This window comes from Bactrocera dorsalis, chromosome 1 (genome assembly GCF_023373825.1).
Source record: "Bactrocera dorsalis isolate Fly_Bdor chromosome 1, ASM2337382v1, whole genome shotgun sequence".
Taxonomy (NCBI): Eukaryota; Metazoa; Arthropoda; class Insecta; order Diptera; family Tephritidae; genus Bactrocera; species Bactrocera dorsalis.
In genome coordinates, this window is record NC_064303.1 from 3,385,417 (window position 1) to 3,412,624 (window position 27,208).

Sequence of the window (27,208 nt, forward strand, 5' to 3'; positions counted from 1 at the left end):
GAGAGTTACGATTATAAATGAGAATATATCTGAGGAAGCGTACAGCAAATTTCAGACCAATATCACACTATGATCAAATTCTCATACATACGATTTGTAACTGATATTATTTCTTGAAACACAAGCAAAAGTGCTTTGGGGTGGTGGGTGTTGGTAATGGAGAACCTTTCCACTTTTACGAAAGAGGGAATTGTAAAACATGACAGAGGTCATCACCGAAAAATTACAATTGAGATCTCACTTTCAGAAATACATGTGTACCATTATGATCGACCTCTTTTTGCCATTTTTTCCGCTAAAGTCAAAATATTAAAAAAAAAATACAAATATATAAATTCTTAAAGAGTTCATTTATTTCTCTTCCTCCGAACATCTCTTTGGTGCATGGAAAAGGCGCTCTGGCAACCGGAAATTGCTTCTTAGCACATGTATTCTAACAGCATCACTTGGCAAGCAGGGTAGATCTACCTCAGCTGAAGACAATTGCGCACTTAGGACACCAGTTTCATCTCCTTCCTCATCCCCAAGGCTTGCTATTAAGTGACTCACTATGTCTTTTTTGAACTCCTGCACACCTGGTGCATCTGATATTATGCTTTGCTCTTTTGGCGCCTTAATATCGGCTACTTCTTGTGTATCTTTGCCATTTTCCAATGGGTGCGCAAATGCTGTAAACTAATGTCAACTATAAATATTTTTTCTAAAATTCTTTGTCATTTGATGGCACTAACCTGTACTGCGAACAGTATACACAATAATGAAAAAAATTTATTGTACATTTTATTAAGAAAAAATACTTCCTTACTCTTGGTGAAATGCAGTGAAACTGAAGCTGTCGGCTATTTGTCGACAATATATAAACAAAACAAGATTACAAAGGTGGCTCATAATTGCGCTCAATTTTATTGCAATTCTCACTGAATACCCTTATAGTCCATTTGTAGCGGAGGTATTGGAAATCGGTACTATGCACGCTATTTTATGTGAGAAAATCTGTCAACTTAAGTCGTATTTCGAAGAATATGTTAGCGCTTGTTATTAGATTTATAATTGCAGTGTGCCTGCTCAAGCTTCTATTCTGAACGTTATTATTATTTACATATTTGTAACCATAGAAAAAGGGTGGTTCATATGCCAAACAAAAAAAAATAAAAAATTATTAAAAACTTAAAAATATTTATTCATTTTTTATTTATTATTAAAAAAAAATTAAAAAATTATTGAAAATTTAAAATTATTTGTTATAACACTAACTTTTGTCAGTTATTTAATAATATGGAAAAATATCAGACAAATTGAGGCCGAGAGGGACCGATCGCGTTGCCATCTTGTCTAAAATTCTACTGTTCTGAACTCCCAGAATGAAAATGGGTAGATTACCAATCAATGCAAATGTCATAATGGCGGTTAGGTTAACTGAGAAACAAAATTTTCCCAAAATGGCAGCTACATAAAAAAACTCAATAATTTTTTGTCTTTTCTGAATTTTCTAAGAATAAAAGGTAATTTTTTTTTGTTGCTTGCTGCCAAAAAAATATATTTAGGGAAAATATATGCCAAACTTCGAGAAAATAGGTTTATTAGATAAGTTTGTTTATAAAAAATCGGTTAAAGTTTTGGGTAAAGTTTCGGGTAAAGTATTAGCTAGGCGCGTTGTGAATACAAAAAGAGTTTAATTAAAGAGGAATTAAACCATGGAGTAAGAAAATAATTTCCCTTTTTTAATTTACTTATTTCAGTAACCCTCAATAAGGGGGTTAACATAAAATAGATTCAAGCATTTAGCTTTACGCTGAAAAGGCATTACTGAGACCTTTGCTCCCAGCAACAATACTTATTTTGTGAATCTCGATCTTGTAAGCTTTATACAAGCTTTATTTAGGTATTTATCAAGAAATCTGTTTGTGAATATCTCTATTAGTTCCCTTAGTATTTCACATATCTCCACTATTATCTAACTAAGCTCAAGCTTTATTCCTCCCATCTCATTGCCTCCACAAATTCACTGTAATATTTTCTCAATTTCGCACATCCCAACAAATTGAATACATATTTTAAACAGTTCTATAGAAAATAAAATCATTGCATTTATAAATTATTTCTATTACGTTGCACCGTAACTGGCTTACATCCACAAATACATGCACTGGGGCACAATAAATAGATGACTAATGGCAATATAAGAAAACACAATGAAATCGACGAAACAACAACCACCCAGAGCTTTGTTTGGTCCCAGGCTTTGCTGTTCTGGGAATCATTATCGCTTGCTCTATAAACCTCGTTTATGCTCTTCTCCTCTATCTCTCTAACGGGCATCATGTCAAGCGCATTGTAATCTATTGCAAACTCAGATGTTGCACGCTAGAAAACAACAACATTTGTATACCATGCAGAAAGCGTTTCTAAGTTTACTCTGTAACTTACCTGTAGCTTTAAGAGCACTGCTAGTAGTAAAAGCAGTTTCCAGACTCTCGACATTTGTGTGGTCTGACTTTGCTGGATGCGAAAAGATTTGTAGTGTAAATTACACAAAATTATTAAAATTATTTACATCTTTAAAATTTCAATTTCATAATTCAATTATTTCAATATATTAATTGACATTTATGCTGACAATTTATATTTTTAGTATATAGTGTTGAGCAAAATTTTAGAATTGTTGGATGCTGATATTCAGTGACGGATCTGCGAAGGGAATTTCGGGGTTCAAAAACCTCACAAAATAGGAGACTGCTAGTTCGGCAATAGTAAAAGATTGATGAAAAATTGGTATCAGAAGGAGTTTCAGTGAAAATCGATTACAAGATATTTACATATACGGTCTCTTGCTGGAGGAAAGTGATAAGAAAATTTGCCAGTGCGTAGTAGTTAATAGATAGATTCATAAAGTTGGGTACTATCATGAAATTAGGGCACGGAAAATAAAAATTTAAATTCAGAAGAATTTACGAAGTTACATTAAAATTAAAAATAAGTAGAATGGAATCTTCTCTCTGTAGAATCCCCCAAGAAGAAATCCTAAAATCAAATATTATATACTATATTAGCGAATATTCATGGCAGCTTATTTCAAATCTTCAGTATTTACATAGAAAGTATGCACAACATGTACGAAGGCTTTCGAGACGTGACTGTTATAAGATTTTTGCAAAGTACAGCGGGCGCTTAGAAGCTCAATATGATTTCTTATCAGTATTTGTCATACAAAAGCCCTATTCGATTTGCAAAACGTTGCAGAGTGGCAAAACGAATAAAGCATACCAGTTGTTGAAACGAACGGGCAGCACTTGCGGTACCACTCTGGGCTAACAAGTCTTACGACGCATGCATAAAGAAATAATTTTCGACTACTTTTTTCAGGTATTAAATCGCACAATCTTAGAGGCTACACATCGGCACACGCCGTGTGATAATGCGTTCACCAAAAGTTTTCTCCAAAAAATTGATTATTTCGTTCGCTGAATGGCATATAGTGTCGTCTAGGTGCAACCAGAAGCCTTGAAGGAGCAAATTAGACACGAAAAATATAGTGTTCCCCATTGACCCAAACATTATGGCTATCTTGAAGATATATGGACCAATGATTCTTTCTGCCGATTGAGCTCAGAAACAGCGATATTTGAGGATGTCACAGCGTCTCAACAATGGCTTTTAGATTATCATTACCGAAATGCGAGAATTTTGTTTCTTGACGTACCCATGACCCTTCGACTTCAATTCCTGCAACATTTGGATTTTGTAAGCCCGCAAACAAAGATCTTTGGTAGAGAGACTCATTCGTGTCTTCTTCGATTATATGTTCTAATTCAGCAATAGCGTCTTCGGTCTGTAGTGTATGGTATCTCTGAGAATGCGGATTCTTCGCAGAGTAAATTCACATGGTGCAAAACAGATTCATGGTTGCTCGAACAACCGACTCTGCTTGGATATTACTTACTAATGTCGATCAAATGTTGGCCGCCGCACAATATGTGACGAACCATTATTTCGTTATGAAAGGGCAAAACAAAAGAATAAAAATCAAGTATTGCTGTCGAAATAAGAACTCTGAAAAAAGTGTTGCTTCATTGAAAACTACACACACAAAAAAGGACAATCGCCACCTAAAATGCAAATAACGTAACATCACTTTTACAGGTGAAGGAAAAATGATATAATAAAAATTACTCATATTGCAACAAAATTTGAGTTTTGGTTATAAAATGGTTACATATTGGGTATATCTGTCAGCGGCAGCTGAAAATAATTTTTTTTTAGAGCTAGTCTATGTTGATATCTTTATAAACTGAAATTCGTATAAATTATCTTTATGACTACCTTAACATAAATACTATCTACATATAACTATCAAACTAAAAACAAATTCACTTTCTATTACTTTCATCCCAAGAATATTGTGGTCGCAATTCCCTATTATTGCGTTGCAAATCCATCTCTTTGCAGCCACAAAAGCGCAGATTTGGCCAAAACATGTATTTACATATTGACGCGAGCACGAAAATTAATGAAATCGCCGCGCACATTAAGACCCAGTGTTCTCTTTTCAACGGCAAATAATTTTTGGCTTTCGGCTGCACTCGCTCAGTTGTACTTTCCACCGGCGTTACTTGCACATTGTTTGCCACTGTGTCATTGAATTGCTCCAGCGGTTGTGTACGCACGCACTAAAAAATATAATTAACACAATTGTTTAAAAACATAATTTCTGCAATTAATTTAAGTTATATATAACATGCCTGCAGCACTGCAAATGCGCTCAATAGTAGAAATATTTTAGAAAATGACGCCATAATTTCGAACAGACTTCCCGCTTCCCAGAAATGCTTATTGCAACTGAAAAGTGAAGGGGAAGTTGTTTTGTGCGAAACGCAAATGTGAGAATTTAATACTCGGAACGTTTCGCCAATGCACGTGGGTTTACATGTTCGTACTGTTTACATGCACATGCAGGGGAGCCGCATGTTTTGCGCAGCGTAGTGACCCAGTAGGAAATAAGCGGCGTTATTAATGTTATTAAAAAGTTGTATCCGTGGAGGAGCTGATCGGAGTAAATTGAATAAATGTTTTGCCTTTTTTTTTGAAAATCTTTTATGCACCTTATTATTATTATGTATTTTAGCGAAATTTATTATGAATATTTATGTAATTGTTTTCCTTTATTCCCTCAAAAAGCAATGCTTAATTAACACACGAAATGCTTTATGATCAATTTTTTTGTAAACTTTACAAAAATTCTATATTTTTTTAATACCTAATAGAAATCATATAGATGGTGGTAGTAGAGTAATAGTATTATCTATGTATGTGTCAGCCTCAGTAAAGCGTGGGGTCCTCAGCCGCACTTTTTTAGAATTAAAAAAGAAAAGCAAAATTTCCCGTAAATGTCGAGAATTCAGCTCAAAAAGTGACATTTTCAGTTGAGAATATGTTTGGGATGCAAACAGATCTCTACACATATTTTGTTGGGTTAATGTTGACACAAATGTCCAAGTTCGATATAAAACGATTTAATCTATTGGAAAGTCTTAGAAATAATTTTTTAAAATTTTTAAAAAATCATTATGAAGGAAGAATAGGTTATACATATGTATATAAAATAGAAATTGAACATTTTTGTTGTTTTGGAAAATTCACAAATATGTCAAAAACAAATTGTATCCGTTAATATAGTTGTTGTTGATTCTTTAAAATTTCCTACAGGGTGTAGAAAGAATTATTCATTCGCTTCTCCCAAAATAAGTTGAGTGCTCACTGCAAATGCATTTCGTTTGCTGCAAAATAAGACTATACGCATGCATACATACACAGAGTAACTTGAGTGTGTCGAAACAGGTTTTTTCCTGTTGCTGTATTTTGAAAAGTTTGCAATATATAGGAAGAAAAGCTCAAAACAAGGTACATATCGTCAGATAAAATGCAAAATAACGTAACACCACATTACAGAAATTTACAGGAGGATATAATAGAAACCATTCATATTGAAAAACATTTAGTTTTGGTTATAAAGTTGGTATATATTGGTAATATCTGACAGCGGCAGCTAAAAAATTTATACTGCATAAATGTAATTTGATGTAGTGAATCGTAAGCAATAAAAAACTCAGTTTCAATTATTTTGATGATACGTTCTTTTGCATTTTAGCTGACGTTTTATAGTTTCTTAATGAATTTTACAAATTTTTGGAGCAATACTTTTACAATTCATTTCAGTTTAAATTATGAACGATACATATCGAATACTGAGGGGTAAATAATATATGGATATACTTGTATATTATTTAAAATACTTAAAAATAATGGTTTTGAGAAGCTTTAAGCTCGACGAAGGAAAATAAGTGGATTACTCAACTCAATTTTAACCAGCATTTTAATGCATCACCCTATATACGTACACTACTGAGGTGTTTTCTGTGTTTGTGTTAGTAATTCAAGAGAATACAAAAATATTGGGGAAATCCCGAAGTCGCAAATAATGCAACGAAAGTTTATCGGGTGAAAACCAAAAACATGATGTAAAATAGTTGAAAAGAGCTGAGCAAAAATGATAAAAGCTATGTGAATAAATGAGAGTAGATACATAAGTCGCAGCTTAAATACATTGTGACAAAAAAGTGCCCTTAAATTGTAAATAAAACGCAAAGTATTTAATTATTCATCAATATTTATTTTGTCGCCTTTTTCCAGGTCTCGAACCACTTTTCATAAGCCATTTTTGGGATGGTCTTCAGCTACTTCAGCAATTTTTTCTATATCTCTTCGATCGGCAGAAAAAGAGTTCCACGGAACGCGAATTTAAGTTTGAGGAATAAGAAAAAATCACACTGCCCCAATGGTGAATAAGGTGCTTGATCGATGGCATTCACTGCGTTTTTGGCTTTAAATACCGTCACAATCGTGGCTCGATGCGATATTGCACTATCCCTATGTAAAATTATATGAATTTTTCTTCCATAATTCCTACCATTTTTGACAGATGTTTTCACGTAAACATCTTAACGGACAACGGACAAATAGAACTGCTTGTCTGTCCCTCTGCAAGATATACATGAAGCGCTAAGCCACCAATATCGAGAAAACAAATGAGCAACACCTTGATTTTTGAGCTGTTTGGTGTGGTTTTTCTGTGGATCTTTTCCTCCATTCCGATAATTGTTAATTTGTTTGCATTTTACACTCATAAGCCAATGTCTCGTCAGCAGTTGTAATGCTCTCCATGAATGTAATATCGGAATTCGCACGATCAATCATGTCCAAGGAGACTTGTTTAGTAATCCCACCTAACCCACAAGCACAAACAAAAAAATTTAATTCAAATTTTTAATCTCAACATCGGCATTAAAACATGAAATTTTTGGTTAAAGCATAACTTTTGAAGTAAAAAATTCGCAACCCTGATTAGAACCCAATTCCATATTTCATGACCCACAGGATATACGGCTTTCTTCAAGGTTTTTGAAGCAAAAACCATAGAAAACAAGAAAACTGCTTAACTTCGGCTACGTCAAAGCTATAGTTCAAGATTTTGGCAAATTTGGATGAAGAAGAGAAAAGGGCATGTATATAGTTTCAGATCGATATCTAATTTCAATCTATACTAGTATGCCGTCGCATTTTCACTGATGTGGGAAAATTTCTATTTTCTTTTGTTTTTTTTTTGTGCAGAGATGCTTCCTAGAAAACATGAAGGAAGATTGTGTTTAATTCTAACTGAGAAACTCTTCATGAAATCCATTTGATTGGTTAATGAAGGCTTAAAGCTTTCAGGATCCGATTTTCTTCACGAAATAACGCCCAACTAGGAACACATTGACAATTTTAAGGTCGCTTGGTTTCTCCCAGTTTTCTTATCCACTTACCAGGAATAGGAATGAAATAAAGAGTTTCCATTTAAGCCGCTAAAGTCGCCAACTTTGGCCACTCACATCGCAAACGGACAGAGTATTTGCCTTCTAGCACAGAAACAGTTGACCACGCCTACACTATGTTTCCTTCGTGATGTTACAAGGTTCGTGAAAGACTAAACTTTTATAGTCTGTGTATAAAAATCGAGTGAAAATCAAATCATCAATAATCATTACTTAATTTGTCATAGAATTACTTTCCTATTGCTACAACTGCTGTTATTATCTCGTTTAACAGAAATTATATAATCGATCTGCGGTTAAGGAAGTACTTCCTCATATGCAAAACGTAAGAGAAAACTATTGTTTTTTGTAATTACCAATAACAATGTAATAAATTTGAACGCAAATACACATACATACACACATCTATCATAATCTTTGTATGGAAACTGTAGCTACAATAGTTAATCGAATTTCAATTCATTCATTTTGATTGCAATGTCTTTAGTTTCTAATGTGAAAGCATTAAAGTGCAATGACAATACACAAATGTCTAGGAAATACTGCACCGAAATAGAAATAATCAAATTGCAATAGACAAAACCGCAACAGAAAAACTGGTTAGACGCGTTTTATCTAACATCAACAGCACAGCGTGTGGCTGTGTGTCGCTTTGTGTGATTGTTTGTCAGTTGCATAATCGGAAAAATCATAAAAAATTGACTAAACCACACTCGCAGCAGCTGGTTGCGGCCGCAAGACGCTTCACTAACCCAATAGAATCGGCCTGGAAAATGCGCTGAGCGAAAAAATACGGCGAAAATGCAAAAGCGAGCAAATACGAGTAAGTGAAGCAGAGAACTGGAGACGAAAAGTAATGCAAGAAAAGTGTGTGAAATGTTGGGAGCATATAAAGCTAAGTGATATAATAATTTATGATGCTTTAGTTCTTTAGATTTTGAGATATGGATCTGATATTTTGCACATGTCCTTTTCTTGGAAAGAAGTTTTTTATTTTCCTTCTTTCTCGGACTCGCCGATAGCGAATAACTATAGCATAAGTCATCAAGGCATTTGGCATAGATTATAGCTATGAAAAATGCTATCAACACCGAATAAATTGTTCCGATCGGATCACTATAGCATATAGCTGCCATACAAACTAAATGATAAAAATTAAGTTTTTGTATGGAAAACTTTTTCGTTTGACAAGATATCTTCATACAATTTTGGTCAGATTATTCTTAAAAGCAACGCTATAATCTCCAAAGAAACCATACAGATCGGATTACTATAGCATATAGCTGCCATACAAATCACTCATTTATGATAAATTAATGTCACATAACTAGTATCCAATGCAATAACCACGTCCCACCCTAATGCATATTCTTCCGTAATTTATTCATGTTCACGCAGAGGTAAACATAACCCAGTGCCCCCGGCAAGCGCTGAAAACTTGTAGCGCCGCTTTACCGCACACCTTCTTGGAGCTGTTTGTTGCACAGTTACTTCGAACTGGTTTGTCTTACTTCATTTATCTCATATGTTTATGATTTTTCTCAGTAAGTTAGTCGGTAACAGGAAAACTGCAGCGAAAAGAAACGCAACAGCAAAGCAAAACATGTGTGTGTGTGTGTGCGTGTGTGGAATCAGCGATTGTTTTGCTGCTTAGCAGCTGACAGTTGATATTTCAACTTGAAGGTAGTGTCCCTGCTAAAGCACAAATACACACACAAAAGAGGAAACACCTTTGAGCGCATATATACATATATATACACATATAGGGAGGTTTAAGTGTGTCTGTCCACCCGCTATGTCGCTGACACATTTGCGCATCAGCGCCCAATCGGCATACGCAGTCGTGCGGCAAATGAATAGCGGCGTCAGCAACGGCGACTGGAGTAGCAATCATGTAGGAGTACAACAAAGTCACTATGACAACAACTTTGAGTGGCTGTGGCTTGCGGTGCTGTTGACTGCATTTGTGATATCTCTAGTGTTGTTGTTGTTGTTAATATTGTTGCTGCTGTTGCTTTTCTTATTACTATTTCTGCGCCGGCTGGCAGTTTGAAAGACGTGCATGCGTTTGTCAAAAGCGTACGTCGCGGTTGATGTACATAAGTGCATTTGCTGATAGAAACAACAACAACAAAAACTTACTTTGATTTCTTATTTGCAGTTGAATTTTAGATTTGAATAAATTTTCTTTGCATTTTCTCTGCTCAGTGAGTTGAAAGTTTCAAAGTGCAAATGATGGTCGGAGCAAGTTCATCGATTTGTTGACTGCGATTGCTCACTGAAGCGGCAACAGTGGCGTAAGTCTTAAATGCCGTTGCATTTTTATTGATCTGAGAAAATGTGTCTATTTTTTTTTTTGTTTGTAGAAGGTGGATAAAGAACCGGAAAGTGGGTTGAGCGTAATTCCGACTGAGAAACTCTTCATGAAATCCATTTGATTGGTTGGTGGCGGCTTAAAGTTTTCAGAATTCGACGTTTTACATGAAATATCAGTCAGATACAATTTGACAATTTTAAGCTCGCTTGGTTTCTCCCAATTTCCTTATTCACCTGCCAGGAATAGAAAAGAAACAAGGAATTTCTATTTAAGCCGCTGACCTCGGTATCTTTGCTTACGCACATCAGAATCGGACAGAGTTCGATATCTGGATATCCATTGGCAGAAGTAGTGGTCCTCGCTTACGCTAAGCAGGCGCTGAACGACGGCCTGCTCCTGTGCGACTTCAAGATCCTTATGGTCTAGATCATAGCAGATCACTACTTGCCTTTAGCTAAGTTCATCTTTCCCCAATATTATGGTTCTTACTGGACACTGCCCTATAAAAATTTGTGCAGTAGGGCTAAAATTGTTGGCGATCTAATGTTGAGGTGGAAACATCCAGGCATTGCTCCTCCATTGTTCAGCTTTTGCAAGGCTGAGGATAAACTTAGTAAACTTATCTTTGGCGAACCAGAAGTCATTGTGGTGGGTTCAAAGTACTTTGAAGATCTTATGATCTACTATATAAGAGTTTTAGGGAGTACAACGGACGGGATTTGAAAGCTGCCCTGTTATAATCGAACTCTTAGCTCAACCATAGTAACACACCGAGTAAGATGGCTGAATGGAAAGTGATTTTTCAAAATCGTAACCGATCTGCAAAGGTCCTCCAAGACTGCTTTGATTCCGGCCTTCTCGGTGAATGAAATTCAAAAATGAAATATCTGCTCTTGTGACATCAGAATCCGAGGCTGTTGACTTCTTTCCATTGGTAGGGTTTTTTACGTGACGGGTCCCAAACCCAGCGCGCAACACTGGGGAGGGAATGCTTCGCCTTATCACTTTAGCTCGTCCTCAAACGGATGTTCTTTGACTGCACAGAGGATATTTGATCTAAAACCGGAAGTCGTGAGCTGCTTGAGACATATGTAAAAATTTTTTTCTGGCCTACGGTTTCTTACCTTACGGTCGAAAAAAAGAAGTCAAAGTGACGTTTTTTTATGTTTTTAAGGAAAACTTTACACTTAAAAGTTCGATTTTTGATTGGATCAAGATTCCGATTTAAAACTAATTTATTTTCAAAGTTATAACTTAATGAAATATGAAAAAATCGATTATTTTCTAATTTGACACTAATTGTACCCCTTAATCGCAGCTCTTGTTCAAAACTCCATCCCAAATCACCACTCCTCCTGGAATGACCCCACGTGTCGCTGTTATATTAATCGTTTTCAATCAGAGACCAAACTCGTGCAACAGACATCAGCTGGTTGCATGCAATACATCGCAAAATAATGACATAAAAATAACAATAAAAGCAAAAACAAGCATTGGTAAGACAAGATAAGCGATGCGGCAGTACAACAGGTTATCTGGTTGTAGGCCAAGTCCACAAGCAAGCACGCATGCGTAAGGCGATGTGCAATAACACAACGTAATACACACTCAAACACTCACATACAAAGATACATACACAGTTTATGTTAGGAAGTAGCTGCTTCAGCCACATGAGAAATGCGTTGCCTCGCCAGACGTCAAAGAGCCACAAGTTGAGTTGAGTTGGTTAGTCAGTCAGCCGCTAGTCGGGTCTGGCGATCAGCCGGTCAACCAAGTAACCGTGCGGCCGGCCAACCGGTATCATCCGATGGCTGTGAACTGACTTAGCGGTTAATGCGTGTTCTTGTTTATAAATAAACATAATGAAGTCAATGTTGGGCTGCAACTACTCTTGCTGTTCGCTTTGTTCTTATTGTTGTGATTGATTTTTTTGCTGCTGGCAATCAGCTATTGCACAATGATTGCACGACTTAATGTGGTATCAATAAGATAAAGGCATATAAGCAAGTAAGAATATATATGCATACAATCATATACATATATACTCTCTTGTGGCTTCAGGCCACCACACTGTTCTGAGTATACATTACATATATATACATATTCTTTTCAATAAAAGAGCAGCAGTAAAAGTAATAAAGGGAGTCGTATTGATTACTTGCCACAAGAAATGTTTGCATGTATGCCTGTATATATTTTGTTTTATTGCACTTTGCTGAAGTGGTAGCAAACACCGTAATTTGCATGGGAACATTTTCTTTGGAGTTTTTTGCATCAATTACCGCCTTCCCTCCGCTTCGTGCGCTGCTATCGCTTGCGGGTGTTTTAAGTCGGCGCAAATCAAAAGTTCTGCATTTTTTACGAAATAAAATAAAGAGAATTGAATAAAAATTCTGCTTATTGAGGGAAATTCTATAAATAACTCTTTGATTTGGCTTTTGATTGGCAGTTTTCTACGCTTTTGTATTGTAATCTGGTAATTCAGGGCAACAATTGCAACATGTGAACCATTCTCATGCTTGCGCTCACGTGCGTGCACTCTGGACAGGGCGTGAGAAATATATTACAATGACTCTGTATATAATGTTGTTGCTATATTCTTCGTGAGATTTATATAGACTTTTCATACAAGTAAAGCCAACTAACAGAATTTAATTTAAGAAATTCAAATATCGAAATTCGGAGTCAGTGGCTTCAACTTTAGGAGCGCTACGTACAATTTATGGTCGTCATAATCGTCCTGCCAGATCAAAAATTGAAAAAAATTTAATCCACAGGGACAGTGCAAAATATTCCCGTACCAAAGAAACAAAGATGTGGCCGTAGTATCGAGAATACTTCTGCCGCTGGCGCATCAATTGAGAAGAGCCAAGTCAGTCTCTCATACGTAGTTCTCGAGCGTCGCTGTGGCGAATTTTTCGTAAAGATCTTGACCTACAATCCGGTTGATGGCTCATTAATGGCTTCGTCAATAAGCAAAATATGCTTATTGGTCAGTAATCCACATGTACTCCATAAGTCGCCACTACATCTCGTCATTGGACCGTACTTCTTCCGTGATGTTCAAGACCGGCACGTTACTGTTAATGGAAACAGCCAAATGATAACCGAAAATTTTTGGTCCGAATTGGATGATATGAACTTGGACAATATGTGGTTCCAACAAGACAATTCCACAAGTCACACAGCGAATGCCACAAACGATTTATTGAAAACGAAATTTGGTGCTACGGTAAGTCTATGGTCTATGCAAACAAGCCAGCGAAGATTGATAAGCTTCGTACGAATATCGAACGTGAAATTGCAGCAGTATCGGCCGATTTATGCTTGAAAACCGTCTAAAATAGGGTTTTGGGTCTGAACTTCTGCAAGTGTGTCTGTGGTAGTCATGCAAAAGAAATGGAAACACATCGCGCTCTTTTTGAAAAAACTTGTTATATATGGTATTTGTGGAGTTTTCGAGGTCTCATTCTGAGTGTTACAATTTTTTTGGAAAACTTCACCGTTTATATCCTAAGCAGGGTATTAAAAATTATGAAAAAGAGAGTCGACACTGTTGTCTTTGCACCCTGTTCACCCTATCTACCAAAAATATTGAGTAGTTCTGACTCTATACGACTAATGATTCACTCGAATTGCTTCTTGAACCGCATTAAATAGAAATAGATTCATCCACGAGATAGTCAATTGATGTCTTCTGAATAAGTCAAAATTATCTGTGTCGACTATCAAGATATAATTTGTTGTTGTTGTAGTAGCGGCAGAATTTTTCGGAGTTGAAAGTCCTTGATCGGATAAAAAGTCCAGACCGTTCCAGTTCCGGAACAGCAGTCTATTTGTCTATGCAGTATGGTATCATATTATCCTGTAACTAAAGTCCTGAGAAGTCTTTATCTTAAACTTTTGGGGCTCCAAGGCATATATTAGTAGCCAAAGTGACATTTTTTAACTTTTTTAAAGAAGAATTCGAATTTTTTCAGAAGCTCTGTACAAACTGATGCTCTAAGGACAGAGTGAGATAGAGCTGTAACTGCTGTTATGAGAGCAGGGAGAGATGGAACTGTATGCTCGATCGTAATTAGAGTCCGTGAGAGTTTTAATAAGAGATCGTTTCCATTTGTTTATTGAGAATTAAGACCATAGAACACTTTTGAATTTTTCATATGAATACAATATTTATTACTAAGCAAGAAAATGATTTTCCCTCAGTTTCTCAGTTTTTTAAGCAAGATTGATTTTCGCTCAGTTTCCATACAAAGAATTTCAACACTTAATTGTTTTCTTCTCACCATTTAAAGTAAATAATAAATTCCATGTGAGAATAATAGTGGTGTCTCATAAATGAATAAACACTCCCTAAAACTATAAACACTCCTTTAAATACAAATCCACATATATGTACTTAAGTATATTTCTACACACATTGCTACCCAGTTTACTCACATAAAAGTTAACTGCAAATATAATTGGTTAGTAGTGCTCTTTAGCGGCTCAAACAAGGCAGGCGCAACTGATAGCAGCTTACCGATATGGCAAAATGTTACAGCAGCTTTGCAGCAACCGCTTTTTTAATGGTGAGAGAAAATTTCAAATGAAATGCATATTTAATACAAAAGTGGCAGAAAGCTCGACCGGTTTTAATTTATTCTCTGCCCCCGCATAGTTCATCGTATTACAGCAGTGCTCGCTGCTTGCGCCGGTGAGCAGTGCTGCTGCTGAGTCAACAAGTTCAACGCTTTTGGAAAAATTAGCACCAGATCATGTATACTTTCCCGATGAAATTATGGCGAAGCGAGTTGAATATGACGACTTCTTAGATCCAATTTCGGGTGAGGATGAAGATGAAGAGTCTTACGAAGTTGCGGACTATGCTGTAGTTTCCTCAGAGGAGGAGGAGGATTTATCTACTGCAAATGACACTGTTATCGGTTATGTGTTGTTTCCTTCACCCGTAGAGTATGTTTCTCACTGAATGATTCTCTGAAGAATTAGGTTTTTATTTGCATATTGTTAATGTGTTTTTAGTATAACTGTACAAAAGAAAGACAATTTTAATAATATTTTTAATGAACTTGAATATTTGAATAAGCATCTGGAATAATACTTCAAAATACATGCGCATCTTTTTTAATTTTTTGCAAAATTCTCAATGATTTTTACTGAGTGCTCACTGAAAATAGCTCAATGAGAATTCTATTCTATTTTGAATTCAAAGTTCAGCTAAAAGCTTGCACTTAATGAATGTCCTCTACGAATGGAGAATTATATTTTTGGTGATACGAAAAAATATTTGAAAATAAATTGTTTCTCTTTTTTGGATGTTTCGATAGTCTGTATTTTTAAGCCCCATACTAATGCTTTAAATGAGTCACCAGTTTGAGCCTTATGTGTAGCCGCCTATTGCAATCAACTCTACCAGTTTATCTTTAAACGCGCATTACATTTTTCAAACAAATTTTGGCAGACAAATTCACTTATTTTTGATCTTTTGGCCATTGTGAAGACAATATAGTTTCTTTTAGAAAAAATACTTCCCTGCAGCAGTGAAGGATCTTTTTCTAGTGCCATGGGAGATGGCGTGTAACTCTAAAAAAAATTTAATATATGCTTAAAATAAATGTAAAATATCCTTAAAACTAAAATAACTGATACATTAGTTACTTTTCTTGAATAGACAAGCATCGTATTTTTTAGGCTTGCTCCTTACATTTTCAACTCTACTCTATTGATAATAAATAATTTAAGCTTCTATTTAAGTGCAATCATGTTCATTATATATTTCCAATGTACGCTATCTTGCCTTTTTGAACGAAAATTTCCTACGGGGTGCACTGACACTGACAACTAAGTGTTGAGCCTCAAAAGTGGTGTTGCATTTTTAGCATTTTAATTGAAATCGCTCAAGTGGTTTTATTGAACTTAAAATAGTTGCATATTTCAAAGCTAAAATTTTCATGGTATTAGGCGGAATTATAATCGTTGCACACCGAATTCTATATATAGACTTCAAATGAATATTTTTTTTAGTAGCGCTAATGGAAGCTGCGCTGAGCTCAGTTTACTAAGCTTTGAATTTCATTGTCAGTATTTTCACAATTTAGCAACAATTTAGAAATTGGAAAACACGTTTGATGAGTACGTAAATTTCCAGACGTCGCACAGTGGCATTTCGGCGGAAAAAATAGGATTTTTCCACTTTCTAATTTCAAAACTTTAATGTTTTTGGTTTGTAAAGAAATATTTGGATAAGAAAAATTCAACAAGGTTTTTTATAAAAAGTGAAATTTTATAGTTAAAAAAACTAACAGAAGTCGACGGAAAGTTATTCAATAAAATCAGATTAAAATTATTGTCCAAATAAAGAATTTTTTTTTGTGTGTAAGTTTATAGCTATGACTTTTCTTTTATTTTTTAGTGAAAATATAGCACCTACTTGTTTATAAAAAAAAAGATTTATTGAAATTGGCAAAGGAAGCTAATTTTTATAATTTTTCAAAAATTATACTAAAAAATATCAACTTTTCATTTTTTGATGGAAAAAAACTTTATGTGCTTTGCCTTGCTTAGCCCTCTTACTATAAAGAAATGAAAGTTCCAAGTCTGTACTTTCAATTAAAAAAAAAAAAACAACCGCCAATTACCGTCCCTTTTAGTAACATCGATTTTAATTTCAAAAGTCGCTTCCAATATTTCATACAAATGGTCAAAAAGCCAAAAAAATGTAGTATACTTTCAGGCGCTCATGTAAAGGGCAAGGAAATTAATGTATTACACAAGCTCCTTTTTACAATGCTGGATGGTAAAACCGCTCAGATAGTGACACATACTACTGCAGCAGCAGTATGCTACATTTGTATAGCGAAACCTACTGAAATGAACAACTTAGAGTTAGTTTCCATGAAAACAATTAAACCTGATGCATGTGAATTGGGAATTTCATCCTTACATGCTAGAATCAAGTTTATGGAATGCATTCTCCTTCTTATAATTTACCATTTCAGAAATGGGCTGCAACCTTCCAAAACAAAGAAATTAAAATACAAAATAAATTAAAAATACAAGCGGCCTTTAAAGATAAAATGCGGTTGCGAGTTGATTTTGTTCAACAAGGTACAGGAACTTCTAACGACGGGAACACGTCAAGGCTTTTTTTTTTTAAACCACAAATGGTTGCGGATATTACTGGCGTCAATGAAGAACTTATCAATCTATTCAGGATAATTCTTCAAATAATTACATGTGGCGAAAAAATTGATAGTGACAAATTTAAATTATATACGTCGGAAACTGCGAAACTGTTCGTACAAAATTATAGTTGGTTTTATATGCCTGTTACTGTGCACGAAGTACTAATGCATGGTAAGGATATAATGGATGCTGCCGTATTACCAATAGGAATGCTTTCAGAGGAAGCCGAGGAAGCCAGAAACAAAGACTACAGGAAGTATCGATTGATGTTTTCGAGAAAGTGTGATCGAATTTCCACAAATACTAATGTCTTCAACAGACTTCTCATAACTTCGGATCCTTACATAAGTAGCTTAAGGCGTCATTCGAACAAAATTTCCTTAGAACTAGATCCCATTGTTAAAGATATGGTGCTTGCATAATATTACAAATAAAAACTAACACAATTTTTCCCCTGTTACATATTCAATTAAAACATTGCATATTATATTGGATTTTTATCAAGGTAAAGGTATAAATAACGTCACTTTGCGTTTAAGTTTAATTTTTTTTTCATCAGGAGAACTCTATTAAGAAGTGTCCCGAATTTCAAGTCCCTAGGTCCAAAAATAAAAATTTTGGCAATTGCAGTTATATGGGAGGTGGGTGTGGCAGTGGGCGGTTTTCCAAGATTTTTTCAAAATTTCTTAATTTTGTCCAGAGAAGTGTTTCTGCAAAGTTTCATTGTTGTACGACCACTCCTTCTATTTTTTTCCAAGAAATGTATGGAGCGGTGCCACTGTGCGTCATACTCAGACATGCACTCAACTGCCGATATACTATATAACCGAATATTTATGTAATAGTAAATAAATATATACATATACAATTAAATTGAAATAAGATTAAAGCAAGTTTGTGATGAATCTATTTAAAATAAAATATATTGTAGCGAATATTTCAAAATACTGACAAGCATTTGAGAAAATGAGAGTTTTATATAAATATAATAATATAACATAATATATATACTATATATTTGTATATATGTAGTGTGTGTAGTAAATATGAGTAGCTGTGTATTCTTGTGAGTATGTATGTGTACACATACTTGCAATTCCAGCATCTTTGATTCATATTTTATTCACATTACAACCTTAGTGCATTAAGTGGATTAAAATAAGTTAATTGGTTATTGGCTGCATATGAAGTGACCTATTGACCGGCTTCGTCAACTTAATTTTCATCAAATGTGAGGTTTAAGTCAAAATTGTATATAATAGTTATCTACATACATATACATACATATTACATTACATGTTGGAAAGGGAAAATTATTGAATATTTTTTATCTTATTTTTTTATTTTGTTCTGTTTTATTTAATTTAATTTAATTTAATTTAATTTAATTTAATTTAATTTAATTTAATTTAATTTATTTAATTTAATTTAATTTAATTTAATTTAATTTAATTTAATTTAATGTAATTTAATTTAATCTAATTTAGATTAATTTTTACTCTTTATATTTCTGTCATAGTTTTGAAAGCAAAATGAATTCTTAGTTTATTTAAACGTTGCTTTAAAGAATTCAGAGGTCCGTATGTTACCAAAACACTTTTTACAACTTTGGTTAGACCTCTATTAGCTCCATTGTATGAAAACCTAGTTACCAAATCCATCCTGACATGTTAGAGTTGGTACAAAAATAATGTTTACTTTTAGCCATAGAGCATTTCCGTTGGAATCCTAGTTTAAGTCTTCCTCCACACTCTAGTCGTTTAAAACTTGTAAATCTACCTACACTGCCGAATCGTAGAGAAATGCTTGGTATTATATTCTTAGTTAAAATCCTGAATGGAACAGTTCGCAGTTCTTTTCTCTTGTCTTAATATCCTGATTCGCTTTTTCAGGCTGTTTAGACAATTACTCTTACAATTTTGTAGTTTAAATTGTGAACTTAACGAACCACTCAGTCGCATGTGTCATGATTTTAATTCTCATTCCTGCATATTTGATTTATCTGTTTAACTTTACGAAATTAAAAAGACCATATTGATTCCTCTCAGTAAATAAATAATGGTTTATTAGGTATTTAAATCTTAGCTGTTGAAATATTTTTTTCTGTAGATGAGCAGTTTTAGATCTCGTCGTTTCAGGGCTCTCTTGCCTTTGATGACTCGGCTGATTCAGCATGTATGCGGATGCGCCGTCCCTGTTGGTTGGCCGGAAGGAAGGTAATCGTTGGGTTATAATGTAACTTTAACTAGGAAAATCTGCGTCAAATTTCATGAAGACATCTTGTCAAGCAAAAAAGTTTTCTCAGCTAGAACTTGATTTTGATCGGTCAGTTTGTAAGGCGAGTATAAGCTATAATGAATCAATATCGGCAATTCTGGCAAATGAGTGACTTCTTCTAGCGAAAATGATGGGTGAAAATTTTGAGATCAATAGCTCAAATAATAAAGAGTTCAAAGTATAAAAAATTAACAAAAATATTCAAAAAAATGTATAGTATATATTATAAAAAATAATTATTTACTACAAAATCCCTTTATTCATCCAAGTGAATTATGAGAGTTAAATTGCCTTAATTTTTATTGCAGTTTATATAGAGTTTTTTTGCCACTGATTACCTTTTTCCGCATATTGTCGCTTTTTATGCGGAATTGCACTTCGCAAACGGTTTCAAATTATTTAAAGCACTTCAGAAAACATTTATTATAACTACACTGTTAATTGTTAAAACACACATTTAAGCAATTACATACATGAATACATTACAAACACAACATATTTGAGGAAATAAATATGTTTTCATGCTTTTTCATTACCAGTATGCCACACAATTCTCTCCATTTTCTCCACTTCTAACATTTGCCACATAATTGCCTGCATGAATTTTTTTTGTATTAAAATATTTTACTTTTTGCATTAAAGTGTTATTTATGATTAAGTGATGTAATATTTTTTGCAAATGCCGCAAATGAAAGTGAAAAAGAAAACTAATAGTATTACATAACAAAAAACAAAAATTGAAATAAAACGGCAAAACCTTAAATGGCTCGGTGGCATGTGAATATGTGTGCGCATATTTAATTACCGTTTGCCGGCGTTGTGAAGTGGAAAACTTTGTGTGGAGCAAAAAATTTGCATAACGATATTGCCACAGTAAATTACTGGCGAAAAGGTAGCCAAAAATTACAGTTGTTGTTGTTGCGAAATGAAAAGTTTCGGGTTTAACTATGTGCGCTTGCTGCATGGTGGAGTGTGGGGCGAGGTTTCGCATTTAAATATTTTTGGCAAATAGGAAAAAATAAAAATAACGAACAGAATTTATGCGAAATACAAATATTATGAAGATAACCGGTTTTTATTGGTTTAAATTACCACTTTATTACCTTAAAGTATTAAGTTGATTTAATTAATGATTAAGAAGATATTTGAGAATATTAATAATAAGTTTGAATGTAATTAACTACAAAACAAATTAATAGAGCTTAAAAGTAATGAGTTAATGTATTTCAATATATTTTCTAAAAAAAAAAATATATATTTCTTAAGCTAAAAAATGTATTTAATAAAATTATTTTTTTTTTTACCGTCGCAAATTTTTGTATAAAAGCTAGGGCATTTCATTAGCTATACATTAAAAAAAAATAAAATCTGGCTTTAAAATGACAAAAATTACTTTCAGCACTCGCTAAAAATCAATTAAAAAAAGACAAAAATTTTAAGTATATTTATTTTTAGCATTTTCTTTGTCATCCACGCCATTTCGCACATTGACTTTAAATACCTTTTCGCCCAAATTCGTTTTCTGCTTACTAAAGCAGTACTTTAACAGTCTCATAAGAGCACTTTTATTAACCCAATTATAAAGTTTTATCCAACTACGTAAACTTCACGGCTTACACAAAAGATTTACGCCATACGTCGAACGACTCAAACTTTTAGCAAACCATCAACGCTTTGCGTTCATCTCTCCTTTGTGCGCATAACAGGTAGGACGGCTTGTCGTACGCTGCGTATGCGTGACATGCGAGCGCACACAACCAGAAACACACAGTTTTCAGTTGCGCAGCTTTATCATAAATACATGGGTATGTGTGTGCGTTTTACAGCACTTCAGCACGCTCACAAAGCTGGCACTTCTTGAAACGCGTATGCATGGTTGTGATGTGATATTTTGCACGTCTTGCGTTTAAATTTTAAATTAACGCTTGCTCCTTATTTTCGGTGTTTTCAACACACACGGTCAGTTGAGTGACTTATGACAGTTGACGTGGCTGACATTGAATATATGAGAAACTGAAATACGTAAGTTGCTTGGTATGCAGAGATTGCTGTGAAGAATAGCTATAAATACAGGTCGTTGTATAAGTTATTGAAGATGAGTTAAACTTTTATGGGGTCAAAAAATATTTAAGGAGTATTGAAAATTTTAAGGACGCATTTTTCTAGATAACCAAATTTCGAGCATTTTTTGGCAATTGATAAGAAAAATTTGCTTGATGGGTTTTACTTTTAATTGCTTGCTCATATTTGAAAAGTATAGAATAAATTAAAATAATTATAGATTGTCAAATAGTCCTTGAAAAAAAATTCGAAAAATTTCACGTTCTAGGCGTCAGGATTTCTAGGCTTGTGACCACTTAAAAAATACGAAAAATAATATATTTTTGCGGCACGAATGTCATTAACACATAAACAAAAGAAATGGAATTTTTTTTTTTATAAAATTGGCGCTTCTGAAAAAAAGTTCGATTTTTGACCATTTTTTATTTTCAAGAATTTTTAATAACATAAAAAATTTGATATTTCTAGCTTTTGTGGGTCTAGTGTATATAATTTTTGACAAATATTTCGATTTTTAAGCCATTGTTTAGTCTATTCTTTTTTATATAAAAAATTTTTTTTCGGAAAGCGTCATTTTGTAAAAATATAAATATTTACTAGCACTTCGATCTGTATTTATACTAATCTATAGCAATAATACATTTTTTTAAGAGTATTTTACAGTTTTAAGCAGAAAAATCTTTATCAACGTCAGAAGCTTTATTTTGGCAGTGCACCTCGCGATCAACTTCAAGAGCAAAAAAATCCAAAACTTTTCAAAAAGAATCAGTGCTTATTAATGTACCTATAATTGCTAGAAAAGCGAATTATTTTCAACTACTTATCACCTAAAAAGAATTTCCAAAAAAAAAATATCATGGAAAAAAGCATTTTTCCTGACTAGAAAGAAGATATAATACAATGTATACTTTGAAAACCTTTAAGTTTACTGGATTTCAAACTGTTTCTTTTGTATTTATAATTTCTATATCTATAAATAGGAGAGCAGTTGAATCGGACTTGAAGTTTGAGGCTTTTAAAGAAGATACTAGCAATTGTATAAAGTATTTTCCAAATATTCATAAAGCATTGCTTTTGCTGACAGGTGACAAAGAAACACAATGAATTTCATATATTAAGAAATTATATATTTTTATTATAATAGTTTTGACTATAATAATCTTTATTTTTATTATGTTAGGTGTTTGCTAGCGACATAAATTTGCACTTGCATCGTTTCGCTATAGTTCAAAAACTCAGCAGTCAAGTTCAGCTTATAACACTTTCTCTCATATTGCTGCACGAACCGTTACAATGATACTACAAGCAATAAATATTTTCTGCTTTCGTACACATATGTATATAGGTACATACTTGAGTTTTTAATAACACACAGTTCGTAGGCACTTTGTTGCCATAATCGATTTGAAAATGAGCAATAAAGCATTTTTATTGCCTACTTAACGAGCAGAAAATAGTGCAATTGATGATATACGAGTATATCCAATGAGAATAAATATGCTGTATATAATTTATATATGTACATAATGCATGCTTATGCAAACATGACCTTTCTCAACATTCAATTGGGACTTACTGCATTGAAGAAAATTTTAATTCTTGTTAGTTTTCATCTTGTTCATGGCCTGGTCGTGATTTATTGATGCATCCAAAGTTTAAGCAACGCAATAGCGTGCATTTTAAGCGGTGTTAAGTGCCAACGTAAGTATGAAGACTGTGTTCAAATACATTATACTTTATCACATTTTTACAAGAAAATTCACTCTCGCAATTATTTACTTCAAAAGGCACCCTTTAAACAATTTTTTTCTGTCCGTGGTCACAGTGCCCAAAACGTTGCTTATACGCCCCCACACATTCACTACTAAAAATATGTTTTTACTGAGCATGCATAACACATATTTTATTATCATCACTTTTTACACTTTTATTTTATATATAATAATTTAAGCTTCTTCTGAAATTTTAATCTCACATTATTTTATATTTTCAATAAAAATCGAGCGCATGTACACAATTGCACACTTAAAGTCTCCCGCGTGGCTGCACTTCGATCGCTGAATTTATTTGCTCGCTTGTTATATTGTTGTTTTTGTTACATTTGAGTTGCCTGCCACACAATCACAGCTACATAATAAGAGCTTTGAATTTTGTATATAAATGTGTCCTTGCAAATGTTCACACCCGAGCAACACCTTGTCGAGTGTTATTGCCGAGGCAGCCGTAATTTCACGGCGCATCATTTGAAGCAAGGCTTTACACGCCTTTGTGCATTACATTTCTTTGTTACTTCACGCTTTCATTTCATCTGTAGTGTTTCTCCTTTTGTGTTTATGTGTAAGTTTCTTGCCTTTATTTGTAACTGTATCCAAGCGTGCCTTTTGTTTGTGCTTTGTGCTGGTAAAATTGGGCATTTTGTTTGTTTTCCAACAATGTACTTCATTTGCTCAGCAACTTGTGCTAGTGTTTTGTATGTTTTTATGTGTATGCGTGTGGCATGTGCTTTTATTTCTTTGCCAGCGTGTGTCTTTCAGTTTGTTTGCGTTAAATAATGCAAGCGCGTCTGATGTGCAAATTATCTGGTGTTTGCCGTATTAGCATATAAATTCAACATATAATTTTATTCCAAGCATCTCACAAATGTAAGCGTTTGTGGATGTGTGTTTAGATGAATGTGTAAACCACTCGTTTTATGAAGTACAATATTGGTAGCGTGGAATTTCTTTAATGTGGCGTTATGTGTTGTCTTTTTATTGTCGCTGCTTTATCAATATATCACTCATACATAAGAGTATACTTGAAGAAATTGTCTTTGCTCAGGCTGTTCACTTGTTTATGCTAATTGATTATGTCTTGAAGGATCACCGCACAGTATACCTACCCCATGCGGGTTAGGTTAGGTTATGCCTCGTATCAAAGGTCCCAGGATCCCATTTGAACAGCCATTAACGCCTTGTGATTCCAAATGCTTCCATGTGTGGATCATCTGACCATTAGAGATCGTCTTATCGCCTTGAGCTTATCCAAATTTGTTATGAGGACTAATATCAATCTCAACAACTTCCTCAGATTCGTTGAAAATGTATCTAACAAATGATTTCGACCTCGGTATAGCAAAAGTTTTGGCTGTTGACCAACGCTTGTCAAGCTCAAAGGTGATACGACATTGAAAATCTGATAAAATGTGTCTTCTATAGCGAGCTCATCGGCTGCGATTCCCCTGTAAACCGGTACCCAAACAAGTTGGATAACAAAATTGTTGAAACTATTGATAAATATGCCATGCACTCCTTGATAAGGCTTGAGTGTACTGTCTTCGAAGCTGCAGTGCGGATCCGAATATCTATTACTACCTTGTTGGCAAGCAGTATTCCCACACATATACCTAAATATTAGGTACCTGTACCTATACCTATACCTATACCTATACCTATACCTATACCTATAACCACTGTGTTTGATGTACTTGGCATACAATGTATCTGAAATTGCAATATTGGATTATAAGGTCCATTTTACACAAATATTTTAGTGGCTTAACGAAGAAATGAAATATTGACTTTCAATGTCCTTAAGACATCATATATTTCTTTAAAGAAATTTTATTGCAAATTATTTCAAAATTCTAATATACAACAAAAACTTATGGTATGAAAGTAATTTCCACTGTTATTGGCACTTATCCTTTAAGTATTTTTTTACTTTTAGTGATTTTCCTGCTTTTAATGGCATCAATAGAATAAAATATGAATAATACAATTTTTTTTATAAATCCATGAATTTCCTTTCGGTAGAAAGATCTTACCAAAAATAGAAAATATACTATATATTTTACTCATTTTCCCGTATTTGAAATAAATTTCAATTACATATATGTATAATTTTTTCATCTGCAAGAATTAGCTTTGCTGTAATGCTTTCCAAAATCCCAAAAACTATGCTTCCTAGCATCAGATGTGCTCAATTATAAATTTGATCACAATTTTAGTATTTTCACAGTATTTTGTACACATGTCCACACATAAGTTAATAATACCACATATTTTCTTGGAATGCTAAATGGACAAATATTCCACAATCTTTTACACACAAACAGAGAAATTAATGTTTTCTTGTCACCAAAAGCTTTAATTGTTTCTGACAAGCATGAAAACACATTTCTATCCACGATATTAATTATGCTTGTCCACTGGCGCGTGTTTATACCCGTATATATTTAGTAACAACAAAAACCACAAACAAATTAATGTGCAATTAAAGAGGCGTGAAAGTGTTGATGTGACAATTGGGCATAAAAAGGCTGGCTGGAAATAATTAATGGTTAGTTTAGTGGAAATGTAAGGAAAATTAGGCACTTTGAGAGAATGCATATGGGAAAGTATATGTCAGTAGGGAATGAATGTGTATTAGTTAATGTAGAACTGTGCTAAGTATAAAGTACTTTCATATGTATTTAATATAGATACTATGCATTGCTTGAAGAGATATAATAAAAATAGGAATTTTCTCAATTATTTTTGAGTTCCTAGATATTATCATGTATTGTGAACATTTTAGTTTTAGCAAAATGGTAATTATGAACAAATTTCCCCCTAAGCTCCTTTTGATAGTCATTAAAAGCACATTAAAAGTTACTATTTTAACGTTCTGCGATTCTACGGAGGTAGTTCTGGAAGTCTGCTTAAACATGTGTACAAGTAAAATATGTAGAACTCATATAGTTGTATACTAACCAAAATGAACAGAATTTCTTTTTTCCCATATTTCCAAACATTTCTCTATAATGGAAAGACAGATAAATAGCATAAATACTATTTGAAGATTATTTCTTAAAAACAAGTTTAAATATTACATGCAAATCTGCTTTCTCAGCGAAAAATATATGAATTACTTTTACATAAATATTTTATATTTTTACAGATTTTATCAACTCATGCGATATAAAGACTGTATAAGTGAAAAGTGCAGTGGAGCATATAAATAATATAAAACCATCTTTTTCACCAATGGGGAGACGATTTCGATTCCAATTAAAAACAAGCAGCAATATTACAATATCAACATATGCAAGGAAAACTATGAAAAGTTAGATAAGTTTCAAGAAAATATGAAAACATTTACAAAATCTATGAAACCAGGTGAGTAGTCAATCAAATATAGTTAAGTTCAACAGACAAAATGAGAAGTTGTAATAATGTAGCCAGTTGTCATACAATGTTTGATTTTGGTCTTCGATGTGAATTTACGCGAACATTTTTGTTGTAAAAAAAAGTAATTAGTAAAAAATGTGATATTTATGAAATATTGTATTAGCAGTGAATTGGGTTTATAAAGATTCATATCGTCAAAAAATCACTTTTCAAAAGTTTACAAGCGAAGGAAAAACGTTATAATAGAAACCATTCACATTGAAACAATTTTTGAGTTTTGGTTATAAAGTGGTTATGTATTGGTTATATGTCGGTTATTTATTGGTTATATATTGCTTATGTATTGG

At 33.7% G+C, this 27,208-nt stretch overlaps 3 protein-coding genes and 1 long non-coding RNA gene across 6 annotated transcripts in view; 2 read left to right on the forward strand and 2 right to left on the reverse strand.

Annotated features, from left to right (window-relative positions):
* The window catches only part of LOC105232376 (uncharacterized), a 139,364-nt gene that overhangs the window by 73,706 nt on the left and 38,450 nt on the right, over window positions 1-27,208 (forward strand). For all 3 annotated transcript variants that reach the window (XM_049460732.1, XM_049460743.1, XM_049460737.1), the window contains one exon: window positions 26,632-26,849. The gene's annotated coding sequence lies outside the window, so the exon portion shown is untranslated. The remainder of the gene's footprint in view (window positions 1-26,631; window positions 26,850-27,208) is intronic.
* LOC105232369 (uncharacterized) lies at window positions 332-2,072 on the reverse strand. Its single transcript, XR_007423281.1, has 2 exons — window positions 732-2,072; window positions 332-675 (listed from the first exon to the last, which is right to left on the reverse strand). It is a non-coding gene; the product is annotated as an uncharacterized LOC105232369 (long non-coding RNA).
* LOC105232372 (uncharacterized) lies at window positions 4,133-4,895 on the reverse strand. The gene is made up of 2 exons (XM_011214033.4): window positions 4,740-4,895; window positions 4,133-4,667 (listed from the first exon to the last, which is right to left on the reverse strand). Exons 1-2 carry the CDS (start codon window positions 4,791-4,793, stop codon window positions 4,368-4,370), a joined length of 354 nt encoding a protein of 117 aa, XP_011212335.2. The 5' UTR covers window positions 4,794-4,895; the 3' UTR covers window positions 4,133-4,367.
* On the forward strand, window positions 14,600-15,300 carry LOC105232373 (uncharacterized). Its single transcript, XM_011214034.4, has 2 exons — window positions 14,600-14,759; window positions 14,849-15,300. Exons 1-2 carry the CDS (start codon window positions 14,715-14,717, stop codon window positions 15,155-15,157), a joined length of 354 nt encoding a protein of 117 aa, XP_011212336.2. The 5' UTR covers window positions 14,600-14,714; the 3' UTR covers window positions 15,158-15,300.

What these genes read in the sequence shown, in the direction of transcription:
- LOC105232372 (XM_011214033.4), bottom strand. Translation starts at nt 4,793, where the DNA reads ATGGCGTCATTTTCTAAAATATTTCTACTATTGAGCGCATTTGCAGTG. An exon ending in GCGCATTTGCAGTGCTGCAG is followed by an intron (nt 4,668 to 4,739) that starts GCATGTTATATA and finishes TATATTTTTTAG; the next exon opens with TGCGTGCGTACACAACCGCT.
- LOC105232373 (XM_011214034.4), top strand. Translation starts at nt 14,715, where the DNA reads ATGGCAAAATGTTACAGCAGCTTTGCAGCAACCGCTTTTTTAATG. An exon ending in CAGCAACCGCTTTTTTAATG is followed by an intron (nt 14,760 to 14,848) that starts GTGAGAGAAAAT and finishes GCCCCCGCATAG; the next exon opens with TTCATCGTATTACAGCAGTG.